This window comes from Manis javanica, chromosome X (assembly GCF_040802235.1).
Source record: "Manis javanica isolate MJ-LG chromosome X, MJ_LKY, whole genome shotgun sequence".
Taxonomy (NCBI): domain Eukaryota; kingdom Metazoa; phylum Chordata; class Mammalia; order Pholidota; family Manidae; genus Manis; species Manis javanica.
The window spans coordinates 17,205,418-17,218,359 of NC_133174.1; the positions used below are offsets into that span (position 1 = coordinate 17,205,418).

General features: G+C 43.3%; 1 protein-coding gene across 2 annotated transcripts in view; it reads right to left on the bottom strand.

Annotated features, from left to right (window-relative positions):
• APOO (apolipoprotein O) overlaps positions 1-12,942 on the bottom strand; it is a 56,457-nt gene that overhangs the window by 23,606 nt on the left and 19,909 nt on the right. For both annotated transcript variants that reach the window (XM_017653222.3, XM_017653220.3), the window contains exons 2-4: positions 5,625-5,732; positions 4,333-4,452; positions 1,958-2,012 (exon numbers count right to left, since the gene is read on the bottom strand). In XM_017653222.3, coding sequence (XP_017508711.1) covers positions 1,958-2,012; positions 4,333-4,452; positions 5,625-5,732 — 283 coding nt within the window. The remainder of the gene's footprint in view (positions 1-1,957; positions 2,013-4,332; positions 4,453-5,624; positions 5,733-12,942) is intronic.

Below are 12,942 nucleotides of genomic sequence, written 5' to 3' on the forward strand. Positions count from 1 at the left end.
GTCACGATTTAAAAAGCCTTCACATTTCTCTCCCAACCTCATCTTCAGCACTCTGCATCTGTTTCCAGTTGCTGGCATATCATACATTGAGGCACCCTCCGAGCCTTATCATGCTATGCCCTCTGTGCAGAATACCGCCCGAGTCCCACCCCCACATTTTGATGTGGCTAATTCTGTTCCTTCAAGATTCACCTCAAATCCTTTCCTGACTACTCTCACATCCCCAGGGTCTATTACACTAGTCTCCTTCCTCTATGCCTTTGAGAGTGGTCTGTGACTGTCTGTGTATTTGCACTGATATTGAATAACTTATTATATGCACCTCAGTGGTTCTGACCACTGTCTTAATCAGCCTCCATCTTCAATGCCTGCTAGGATGGTGACATAACAAATGTATGTGGAACTGAACTATTTAGAATACTCGGGAATTCTCTCCAGATACATGCCAGTTTTTCTTCTCCAGGGTTCTTGGGAAAATGTGGTGCTCATTTTAAATACGACTATAGGGCTTGTGTTGTTTGCACTAACTCCTGTCTAGTCTTTTACTTATTTTGCCTTTAACCTATTTTTAACTTTCTATATTCTTGTTTGGGTCATTTGAGACAATTTTCTACTTCTCTTAATTTCTACTTTCCAACATGGTGTTTTCAATTCCAGACATGCACACAGAGCAGTTGACAGAAGGACACCCAGATGGCATTGGAGAGCTGAGCTGAAGTAAATTACACAGAAGTGGGAAAGATATGCTATAAAGCTGCACTGAAGCCAGAGCCCAGCTTCTGGTAACATGTCTTAGCTGTGACTGCTAGGAAATGGACTATGTTGGCACACAACAACACAGCTCATAACGGAATGTTTCTTCTTAAAAACCTTGTAGTAACTACGAGTCCAAGAGAAGGAAAAAAAGATTTATGTTGCAAATAATGCCTACTGTTACGAACCAATGGGAAATGACAGTTGACATTGAAGAGATGGCCTCAGTCAACACATACAGACAAAAGATCAGGAGTTCTTTAGTTTCCTCAGGTAAAAAAATGAAAGTAATAAACTATCCAACTGCAGGGTTGTTGAGGATTATACATAAATTAACATTTTAAAGCACTTAGACTAGTTTCTGGCACATAAGAAGCACCAAACATGTGTTTGTGAAATTAAGATGTTACTTATTAACATATATGAATAATTTAAAGAACTGGTAGGCTATTAATATGTCTGGCTTCAAGTGAAAAATTTATCTGGTTAGTCTCAGGGGTATCGGCACATCAACACTCTGTGATGATCTTCGCAAACAAATAAGCCAAGCTCAGGCTTAGTTTTTTCTGTCATGGAAACACTTGTAAAAGCAAGAGTTCAGTTTGCCATGATGCCCAATAAGGGGAATGGAATATGATCAATGACTATTAATTTACCGGTTTCTGACAGAGATTAGACTGTGAACCCAGTTTATGAGTATATGTGATATGTGGATGTGAAAAAGAATCAAGGATGATAAAAAACCAAGTAAAAAAATGTAAGAACATTACTAATTATGCAAGAAAGCCTTCCTAGGCACACCAGCCCAATTCCTTCCTGCCTCTAAACTTTTATAACATGTATTAATAGCCATGCAAATGTGCTATCCTGGTTCTGAAAACCTATTGATGAATTAGTGTGGGTTAGTGTGAGTTAGGGACACTGTACCCGGAAAGAGATTTAAAGGAAAAAAATCCAGTGTATCTGCAGTTGCTAGCCCATTGTAATGATCTTGAATAGGCTTACGTGAGTATTTGCGGACACTAGTCCTCTGAAATCTGATGAAAACAGTAGATCCACTTTCCAGAAAAATCCACACAGCTCTAAAATTCTGCATACAGTTTTAAAGAATTCACAGATCTCCTGGAGCCCATCCATGGAATCCCAGTTAAAGAGTCCAATGTTAATGAAGAAACTGATTATGCCCAGTTAAAAATCAACTTACCCAACCCCCATTGAACCACACTCTGCATCTGGGGCTTAGATTGGGAGTACATTTCCTAAAAAGATGAAAAGAAAATGAATGAGTAGGATTCACTGATGAGAAAGTAACTATATATTTGTCTTTACTGAATAAATTATCATGTTAATAACACTTTTTGAACAAAGGGATATACTATCTGGTTTTTTGTGTTCTTTTCTTCTTTTGTAATTTCCCCTTCACCGCAAATTCCTCAGCAGAACAGCTTATTATTGCCACAGGAAGCAAAGATTTCAAGTAGAGTGATTTCAACAATCCAGCCTTTTCATTTTTTATTAAAATTGAAGAGAATGGACAAAAATCAATCCCCTTAATAAAGTGGCAATCCTTTCCCTGTAAGATTAAATCTCTTTCACAGAAGTCTATTTCCTGATTTGCCATGATTTTAGAGCTTATTGCTAAAAACTGCCCATCTGAAGCAGGAATGATCAGCTTTAATAGGGCAAAGGAGTCTATATCCCAGTTTAGAGAGATACCTTAATCCTGAAGCAAATGAAGTATTAACATTCTCTTAATAATGACAACCATACACTGGCTTTGTACATGATGTCCTAAAGAAAGCAAGGGACTAGCTACAAGGTACTCACCTTCAACAAGTCTACAGTGAAGATGGCAAAAGAGATAATGCAAGTTGCCACACCGAAAAGGATTTGGTTTATTTATTCAGTTCAAGTAGCAAAAAATTATCATAGTACTGTTAAATGGCCTTAAATAATAAATGCTAAATTTGGGGGAGGACATAAAGAACATAAAAAAACTGAATATTGCTTCATTAAAATTAATTATTGTCCTTTCTCTGCCCATAAATAAAAACTACAGATGAAAGTCTAGAGTGACTGCCCACTTCTTTGCTAGCATAATCTGTTTTCCTATGAAGAAAAATTAAATTAGTTCTTGAACAAAAGGGCCGGAAATTGTTCAACTGAAAAAGGAGCCAGGAATTAGAAATATTTCTACTTATGAGGACTTCACTCTATAGGAAAATCAAGCCACTGTAATCACAAAAAAAGCTTTTTTATTTAGAAGTAGTACAATTAATGTTGATAACTATTCAACATTCAAGAAAGGTTATTTTACTGCACTAAGCATCATATGCAGATGAAAAGGTAGAAAACGAAAAGCAACCTTAAGATGGAAGGTGAAGAGACAAAGTATTTTTATAACTGAGGGAGAGAAAGAGAGAGGAGTAACAGTCATGCCTACATGATACAAAAATACTTGCACAAATTTGCTGATCTTATCTTGACCACCAGCAGATGGTTTACAAATCTTCTCAAACAAGAGAATAAAGTCTAAGTGTTTTCCAACACATTATGTAAAAGTCTTTAGGTATTTCATAACTCAGTAATATGGTTATATATTACTGAGTTAGGTATAATGGCTTAATTTATATTGTTGATGGAATCTATGTTTACTATTTTCTTTCTAAATTGGTAAACAAAAGTTTAGCACTGGCACAGACAGTGGAAATTAAAACTTTTAAAACAAGTTCTCGATGAAAATTGAGTTTATAAATCTCAAGCAAAGTAAATCGAGACCATGTCACACACCTCTACATACTTTTTACTAGTTTGTCATTGGTTTTCACAATGCAGAGAACTTACCACTATCTGATCACAGTGAGCTACCAGGGATCCCGTCATCAGTTTCCAAAATCAAGATCAAGTACAGCAAATATATGTATCAAAGCCCACGAGAGCATTCTGTAGATTGTAAACTTTAGTTTTGGACTAACCATCTCAGAAATGCTTTCATGAACATAATGACAAATGCCTAATCTACAACCTCAGCAGTGATGGAAGCCATTCTGTATGCAGTTCTTTGACCACTGGGACAAATAATTCAGTACTCACATATGTAATCGACCCTTTTTTAGTTATCTGCCTCCCTATTATAATAACATCCAAAGTGCTCTATGACCATTTCTGTTTAAAGTGGTACTTCTATAGAATCTCTGGGGTGAGAAAAATTTCCCAATTTTGATAATAAATGTTTATATTATATCTTTTTCTTTTTACAAGAGTTCCAGCCCCATGTCTTCCTCTGGTAGACAGTAATGCTGTCATAGCTATCACCAACAAGATAGTTAACAGCTCTCCTCTGTCAAGTCAAGGTGGCAACCACTGCCCGGTGAGAGGGAAATCTGCTCTGTAACTATGGCAACAGCCACCACCAGGAAGCTAGGGCTCTCTGCCCTCTCCCCCCCTAGATAGCTCTGATGAACACTGGTAAGCTGGGACCCTTGATTGTGCCTTTTTCTAAAACCATGCAGCCAATAAAGACTTTGCACTAGTAACTCTAAACTGAAATGCATCCATCCATTTTCAGAATGGCTGTACCTGACACCAACTTGTGTATGGCTCACAGTGATGTCGGAGATGTGAGATGCTTTCTTCAAGTTGGGTCCTTGGCTCCTCCACATATTTAGATTGACCCTCAGGAACAGAGTAGAGTGAAAGCTGCGTACATCAAAAAACAAGACAAAAAGAGTATATAGTGATGAGATAACATAATCAACTATCAAATTGGTAAGCATCATATTTCTAATAATTCATGAAACTGCAGTGATTTGCACGGTTACGTGCACCCTGAGCCTTGTTTCAGAGAATCTTTACACCTTACTTATGTCCATAATCAATGAGGACAAGGCCAAGCGGGCAGGGCTATGAGGTGTCCCACCCTCCTCCCACCCTACTAGTAGCAGACAAAGCAGCCCCCCTTTATTCATTTTATATACTAGTATTTGGTATTCCACCATAGATTTAGTTTGGAAAAAGGATTCTATTACTCCAAAGGGTAGGTTAAAAAAAATAAAGCTTGAGGGTAACTGCAGAGCACTTTACTTAGTTCAAAAGATCAGTCTGGTGCTAACCAAAGCAGGAGAGGCAGCAGCTTTGCTCCCCACCCAGAGAGGGAACTTTTCGCAGCCACCATTGGCTGCCTTCTTCACCCTCAAAAATACCACTGTCCCAAGGCCTGAGAAGAAGAGAAAATAAAGGGCAAAAGACTAATTAGCTCTATGTAAACACCATTCAAGTAACTCTGCCCATGACTGAAGGCATCTTTATCTTTATGTCACTTCACTTTAAGTCAACTGAAACCCAATATCCAAAATAATCAGTGGGAAGTACAGACACAAAAGAATGTAAACAATGGAGAGTAGATTTCTTGTTATATCTATTTAATATTTATTAAGCATCTACTTAGGAACCTCTAATCCAGCCAAGAAGCAGAATTAATCTTTAATCTCTTAGACTAGGTCCTTAATCTCTTAAGGTAAAATATGAATGTTTTCTTGGCTTGATAGCCAGTCTAGTATCTCTAGAATCAGGCAGATCACTTGGAAGCAAGTTGTGCTTATAGTCTACTGGGACACAGCAGATTCCCCGCCAAAAATCGAGGAAATATTCCTTACTTGTGCCCTTAGCTAAGTACCACTAACAAACGTTTATCTGTTGAAAAAGCCATAGTTTAGTAGCTTCCCATGAAGAAAAACAAACTATAAGGAAATACATTGCCTCCTTTTAACTATTTTCTAAACTGTAAAATTTTCCTGATATTCTGTTTGTATGCTTCTTAGAGTAACTAAACCAGACATTCAAAGTACATCACAACATGAACAACGCGTTACCTCATTAACTTTCACGGAAGCTTTGTGAGATGAGTCCTTTTTTGACGATGCATAGACTTTGAATGTGAGCAGACTCAGGCTGGCCGGCCCCACAGACCTCTGAATTACCTGAAACACAGAAGCAATCTTAAGCCTCCCTTCAATGCTACAAACTGAATGTGCATAGTGTAAGCACATTCCTGTTCTCAGTCACTCCTGCCTGGAAAGGCTTATTACACTTTATGAGAAATAAATGTATTCCTGAAGTTCTGTGGGAGTCAGTGCCTAAAAAGTATGTTCTCGTGGACTTACAATTTCAGGTCACCTTCATCTTAATTTCCAAAAGACAGGAGTTCCTAAGTTTTTCTACTTAGTTTTTCAAATAAAAGACACACACACAAATGCACATACTAGGAATAAGTGAGAAAATGCTACGAAATGAAATTAAAAGTACAAAATAGTCCTTATCTCTTTCTCCCTCTCACATACACATAGCCCTCACCAACAACAGCAAGGGAAGGAGTTTTTAGTGATCTCACTTAGTGATTTAATGAACAGAGTGAAGATTATTTCTATAAATCTAACAATCAAACTTTCAGAAACTCTCCCTTTTCATCCCCACCCAGAGCTGGTCTCCCCCATCTCAGTTCCCAAACTCAGACTTTTCCTGTGCCTTACTCTCCCTGACTGGGTCACTCATGCCCATAGCTTCAACATGAAGCCAGTGGCTCCCAAATATGTGGCTCCAGCCCAGAGCTTCCTCCTGACCTCCCAACTCACTTATTCTATTACTTCTAGACATTTCCACTTGGATTGCTACACAAGATCCCCAGACCAAGCGTGTCTAAAACCAACTCATCAGGATCTATGCTTCCAAGTCCACATTAGGCCTGATGGGTGGATGTGTACTGTGGTATCAAGTCAGGACACTTTTTTTTCAGTAATAACCCCTGACATTTACACAGCATGTGACCACCTAGCATCTTTCTCCCAGACCTGTCCATCTTCCACTACTTCCTCTCTCAGGAATGGTACCAACCATCCAACTAAACAACTTGATCAGAAAGTCTGAGGTCACCTTCACCACCACCAGTCCTCAGGTCATTGAGTCTTGTTAATTCCACTTGTTAAATTATCTCCATTCACTTTCTCCTCTCTGTCCCCTCCTGCACAGTCTTCCCTTGGGCCCTCATTTCTTTCTTGGATTGTTTTATCAGCATTTTACTGCCCACCTGGTCTTTTGATGGTTGGAACCACCACACCACAAAAGAAGGATCTAAACTGCAAACCTGATTATCTTCTCTCCTCATTTGCATTCCTTTGGTATTTACTACCCAGGACTTTTAAGTGAGCCAAAAAAGGCCCATTATGATCAGACCCCAGTCACCTCCTCTAACCTCATCTTTCTGTCACTCTGCCTTCTCTCACAGAACTTGAACTTCCTATATTTTTCCCATGCTTTTGTCCAGCTTCATTTACACATGCTAATTGCTCTGCCTCAAACATCTGCACAGCTGCTAACAGCAGGAAATTCATTGCTTTTCTTATTTATCCATTTATTTATGTCTACCAAGTTCTCCCTACCAGATTGGAAGCCCTTTCAATATGGGGCCATGTATTACTCTGTATTCTTACTGCCCATGACTGCCTAGAACATAAGAAATGCTCAATAACTGTTTTTTGCCTGCATGAATGGATGGAAGAGAGGCGAAAAATAAATGAGTGGTTGACTTGTTTTAACTACTTAGGTATGATTTGGCATCATGGAAGTCATATGACTAAGATTTGCAGGGCCTGTAATGTGAAAGACTAGGATATTCTGTAATACTCACAAAACATATAATGCTAGATAAAACATAACAAAATGTCTGTTGAAATGCATGCCTGGAGTCACATAAAAAAAAAGGAAATTCCCGTATTTGAAAAAGAAATAAAGAGCTAGAAGCTGTGTGTGTGTGTATGTAAAAAGAGTGGTTATACTTTGGCTTAAACACAACACATCCTACAGTAGTAAGTGTTCATCTTGAAGGGCCTTAATTTCAAGGCAGTATTGCTACAGAATTCTTTCGTCTCCACGGTAAAGATTGGCCAGCTACGCTGATTCTACAGTGTGGTCCCTCCTCTGCACCACATGCAAGGGCCTACTAGGCTGTTGGTATCTAGAGGTGCCAACTCAGTGCTCTCTGCCCTCTGGGTCGATCCATAACTTACTGACAACTCCGTATGAACTGGGGACTTTCCACTGAGACAGTTGGCCCTGACCCAGACTTTTGTTTCAGATTACCTCCTTATGGGCAGCAAAATAGTGCCCTCCCACATCCAGCCTGGGGCCTCTAAGAATTTGGGGTGCTGTGGGTAAAACTGTAATATCTCCAGAATCTCTCACCTGGCTTTAGTACATCTGCATATCAATAGGTATTTCAAGGGGTGGGGAGAAGTGGCCATCTAAATATCAATAGGTAATTATAGGGGCAAGGGAGGTCTATCTAGACCAGAGAGGTTGGGTGGAGATCTCTTCTGCTGCAGCCAGGTCAAGAGAGGAGAGACTGGACGACTGCTTGTAAGAAATAAAAGGGTTTCTTAATTTTATTTCTCCCTTTGACTAATTTCGGTTTTAGAGATATTTTGCCCCGGGATTTTTCCTCCGGAGTTACAGGTACATATTGTCCCCTATCTTTATCCTCATCTGATATAATGCCATATGTTGACCTTTTTAATTCTTGATTCCTACTTTCAATCCTTAATCCTATCTACTTTTCACGTATTTTATTTTTCATCTCATGGCCTTCTATTGTTTTAATTCAGATTTACACTTTTATGTTCTTAATGACTGTTCTCACTTAACTTTCATCTTTTACTTTGTCTCAACTCGCTTACTTTTGAAATTTAACATTTTATTGGATTCTTGATTTCTACTTTATTTATTTTTCCATCTTATCCATTTTTCTAGCTTTCATATTATGCTAAGCCTGCTTCTTTACTGTCCAAGTTGTTTTCTTCTTCCTTTTCTCCCCTCAGCACACCCTCACTCCCACCCCAGCATGAACTGTGACCACAGAAGTGCTAGTGAGCAAGGAAGCCCTCTTCTGCGGTTGCCCTTTCAGCTTCCTGCAGACTCTCAACTACTAAATAAAACAAGAAAAAACAAATCTCATCCTAGGAGATTTGTGAGATCCACAGATTAACTAACACTCCCTAGGGCCACAGTTCTCTCCGCTGAGAGCACATGATTTACTTCAGGGTTTCTCAACCCCAGATGCCAGTGCAAATCTCTCCCAGTCATGAGTCAGCCCCTCCCAGTCTCCAGACACTGCCAGAAGTCTCCTGGGAGGCATCCCCACAACACTGAGAAGCACTGATTTACTTCAATAAATTTTACTTTCTAATGTCTCTCACCATCTAGACTTTTAATAAAAAGTGTTTTGAAATCCATGGCCCCAAACCCAATATACAGTGATAGAAATCAGAACGGTCAATACCTGGGGAGGTGTGTAAAAGCAGGGAGGGAATGGACTTACTGAGAAGGGGTACAAGGGAACTTTCTGGGGTGGTAGAAATGATTGATACCTTGATTGGGGTGGGTTACAGAAGATGTATATATTTGTCAAAACTCAAATTGTAAGACCTGTACAACTTAAAAATCTGTGCATCTCACTGTATGTATACTGTATCTAAACAAAATCATGCACACCTAAATCGTGTCAAGTTTATGCCAAAATATGGATGAGACTGCAGGCTAAGGGTGACTACTAGGAAACAGTGAGCCACACACCCGACCACGGTAAGAAACTAGGTGTTATTGACCTGTGTGATGGAAACCCGCAGGAGGAACCTCAGTTAAAGGTGCACAGGCAGACAAGCCTGGTACTGACGCACTGCCCAGCATCTTGTGGGGTTCACTTTTCTTTCTGCATCAAAGGGTCTGCTCTTGTTGAGAAACCACCCCTTCTACCTCAGTCAGACCAGATGTTATCACAGATGGAGATTCTGGACACTGGGCCCCTGCTGGGTGGCCAGCCTAATCTATAAGAGCGCATGCTAAGTATTCAGGCCAACCCATTCAATATCAGAATTTAAGAAGGGAAAGGCTATTAAAGAGGGCAGAAATTGAAGCGCCCCCGTAAGATGGCGAACTTCCTGCTTCTCTTCCAGGTCCTCGGTTCCCGCCAGCGCCACCTGAAGCCCAATCACCTCTCGCCGCCCCCCCCAATCCCAGCACCTAGCCAATAGCCACCAGCCCCATAGAAGTGACACCTCAATCACCCCATGCCCCTTCCTATATAACCCAGCACCTTTCCCTAACAAAGCGGATTTCTCCGGTGAATTGCTGCTGTGTGTCGCTCCTTTCCTTTCATTGGTGCCGAAACCCAGGAGATGGGACACCCCAACTGGGCCCCGTCTTCCCCCCGACACCAGCAGCAGCTTGCCCTCGTCCTCTTTTTCCGGCGTTGGCTTGTCACACTCACCACTCCTCTCTGGCCTTTAGGTAAATTTTCCCCCCAGAGTGGGCCACTCTTCCCCGAGCTATCGCAGTGCCATTGACTGTGATCGTCCGGCAAGGCCCTGATGCTCGGGGACGAGGAGGGAACTCTCCCCACCTCAGGCCTTCACGGCTGCGGCGGACCCTCAGGCCCCTACTCCGACAGTCATAAATGCACTCACCGTCCCTTCCATCAGTGCCGAAACTTTTTAAGCAAAATTTCCCCGGGGTGGGCCACTCTCCCCCGAGCTATCGCAGTGCCATTGACCGTGATCGTCCGGCAAGGCCCTGACGCTCAGTGATGAGGAGGGAACTCTCCCCGCCTCAGGCCTTCACGGCTGCGGCAGACCCTCAGGCCCCTCCTCCAACAGCCATAAACGAGGTGACTCCTTTGCGGATGAGAACACTCCCTTTTCCCCCCCGCCCTCCTCCTTCTGTTCCATCCGCCGAAATCCGTTCCATCTGCCGAAAATTCCTAGTACTAGGTACCTCGTGACTCCGGCACTCTGCCTTCTTAGAGAAGTCTGGGTGACGACCCACACTTCCTAAGAAATTCCGACTCGTATACGAGTTTCCGTAGACCACCAAGGATCATCGGGGACGCCCTTTGTCTCCTTGCGGTCTGCCTCCAATCTGAGGATCTCCGTTCATCTTCCCCTGTTTGTCTCCTCCTCTGTCCTTTAGCCATGGGAGCCTCCTCACCCCTCCCTGAAAGTTCACCTCTTGAATGCCTGCTCAAGTATCTAGCCACCCTCTCCCTGACACCTGATATAAAACCAAAACTTCTCCGTAAATATTGCTCCCAAGATTGGCCGACATACCCCCTAGACAATAACAAGCAATGGCCTGCAGGGGGAACTCTTGATCCTAACATCACTTGCAATCTCTTTAACTACTGCCAGGGCCTGAAAAAATGGAAGGAGATTCCCTATATCGAAGCTTTCCGCCTCCTCCTCCCCCCCCACCCACCCAAGTTCTCCTAGCCTGCAAGCTGCCACCCCCGCAGAAGCCTCCTGTTCACTCCCTCCCCCTTCTTCTCCTACAACAGCCCTTCTCCCTTCCTCTCCCACCATCTCCTCCCCCATCTCACCTCCTCCGCCTTCATCCCCCGCAGATTAAGCCTGAGCCTTTCAGCCCCCCTCTAACTAGGTCCCGGGGGCCTCCTCCATCTTTGCCCTCATCACCTGTTTCTCCCCTGTTGGGGACCGCCTTTGTCTTCTCACATGTTTGTAGGCAGAATGGGAAAGCACCTTCCCCCATGTCTGAACGCAGCATGGGAAAGCACAAGCTTAAGAACAACCAGTGCAGTCCTTGGAAGTTATCTGTCCACAAAAACATATCTTGTCCTCGAAGACGAGCCAAGACTCCTCACTCTGAAAAGAGGGAGACTTTGAAGATGTGTAGAAACACCGCCCCTGCTTCTAGCTATGCCCTTCCCCCACTTGCCGATGTGGCAGGAATGGAGAACAAAGAACATTCTGTTTACATATTCCATAAGCAACTAACTGGAGCCCTGCTGTAGCTCAGTTGGTAGAGCATGGAACTCTTAATCTCAGAGTCGTGAGTTCAAGCCCAACTGGAGCGGCAGAGGCAAGCAGCTGGGCTGCTGGCTGGCAACGCGTGGGAGCATCAGCCCTCCCAGTTCTTTCTTTCTTTATTTTCTTCGCCCCCCTTCCGCACTTCAAGAGCTGCTCGACTAGGTGCGGCTGGACCGCGTCACTCCCCCACAGACTGAGCCAGAACCCTTCAGTCTCCATCAGACTCGGTCCCGAGGGCCTCCCAAAATTATCGCCCCCCTCCGGGACATAGCTTAGACAGACTCACTCAAGCCCTATTACAGTATACTAGCCTTGACCCAGAAACGCCTGACGGAAGACATGTCCTTATGACATACTTCCTAGCTCAAAGCTACCCCGACATTAAAGCTAAACTCAAAAAGTTAGAACAGGGCCCCGCTACTCCACAGACTGAGACCCTAACCGTGGCCTTTAAAGTCTTCCATAACCGGGAGGAGGAGGAAGAAGGCTGTAAACAAAAGGCTGATCAGGCCAATTTCCAAATGTTGACCCAGCTGATAAAACCACAACCTGGGCGCCCCTCTACAAACAAGCCCCCCCGCCCCAGGAGCTTGTTTCAAGTGCGGAAAAGAGGGACATTGGTCAAGGGCGTGCCCCTCTCCCAGATCTCCTACCACCCCATGCCCCAGATGCCACAAAAAGGGCCACTGGAGGTCTGATTGCCCAACCACCCAAAGGGGAGGCTGGACAAACAACCCTCATCCTAAGCCCACCGTAATGGGGCTGGCAGAAGAACATTGACGGGGCCCGGGGGCTTCTCGCCCGACCATTTCCATCACCAAACAGGAGCTCAGGGTTACTTTAACAGTAGACGGTTGCCCCATCTCCTTCCTCCTAGATACAGGAGCCACCTTCTCAGTCTTGCGAGAATACCGGGGCCCTACCAAGCCTGCCATTACTCCTATAGTCGGGGTAGGAGGTAAACAGATTTTCCTATTAAAACCCCCCCTTTTTATGTACAATCCAAAACAATCCCATACCTTTCTCCCACTTCTTCCTGGTTATGCCCCAGTGTCCCATCCCTTTACTAGGACAGGACATCCTTTCCCTCCTCCACGTTTCCATAACTATATCCACTCCCACAGCCCCGAGTACTCCCTTTCTGATGGCCCTCATAGCCGACGACCCCCCTCCACTGAATGAAAGCTCTGGTTCCGCCCTCATACACCCTGTAAATCCCAAAGTTTGGGACATTACAAGCCCCTCCGTGGCCCTATGTCCCCCTGTCTCTATCAAATTACGTGACCCCTCTCAGTATATCTGTCAGGCCCAATACCCCCTA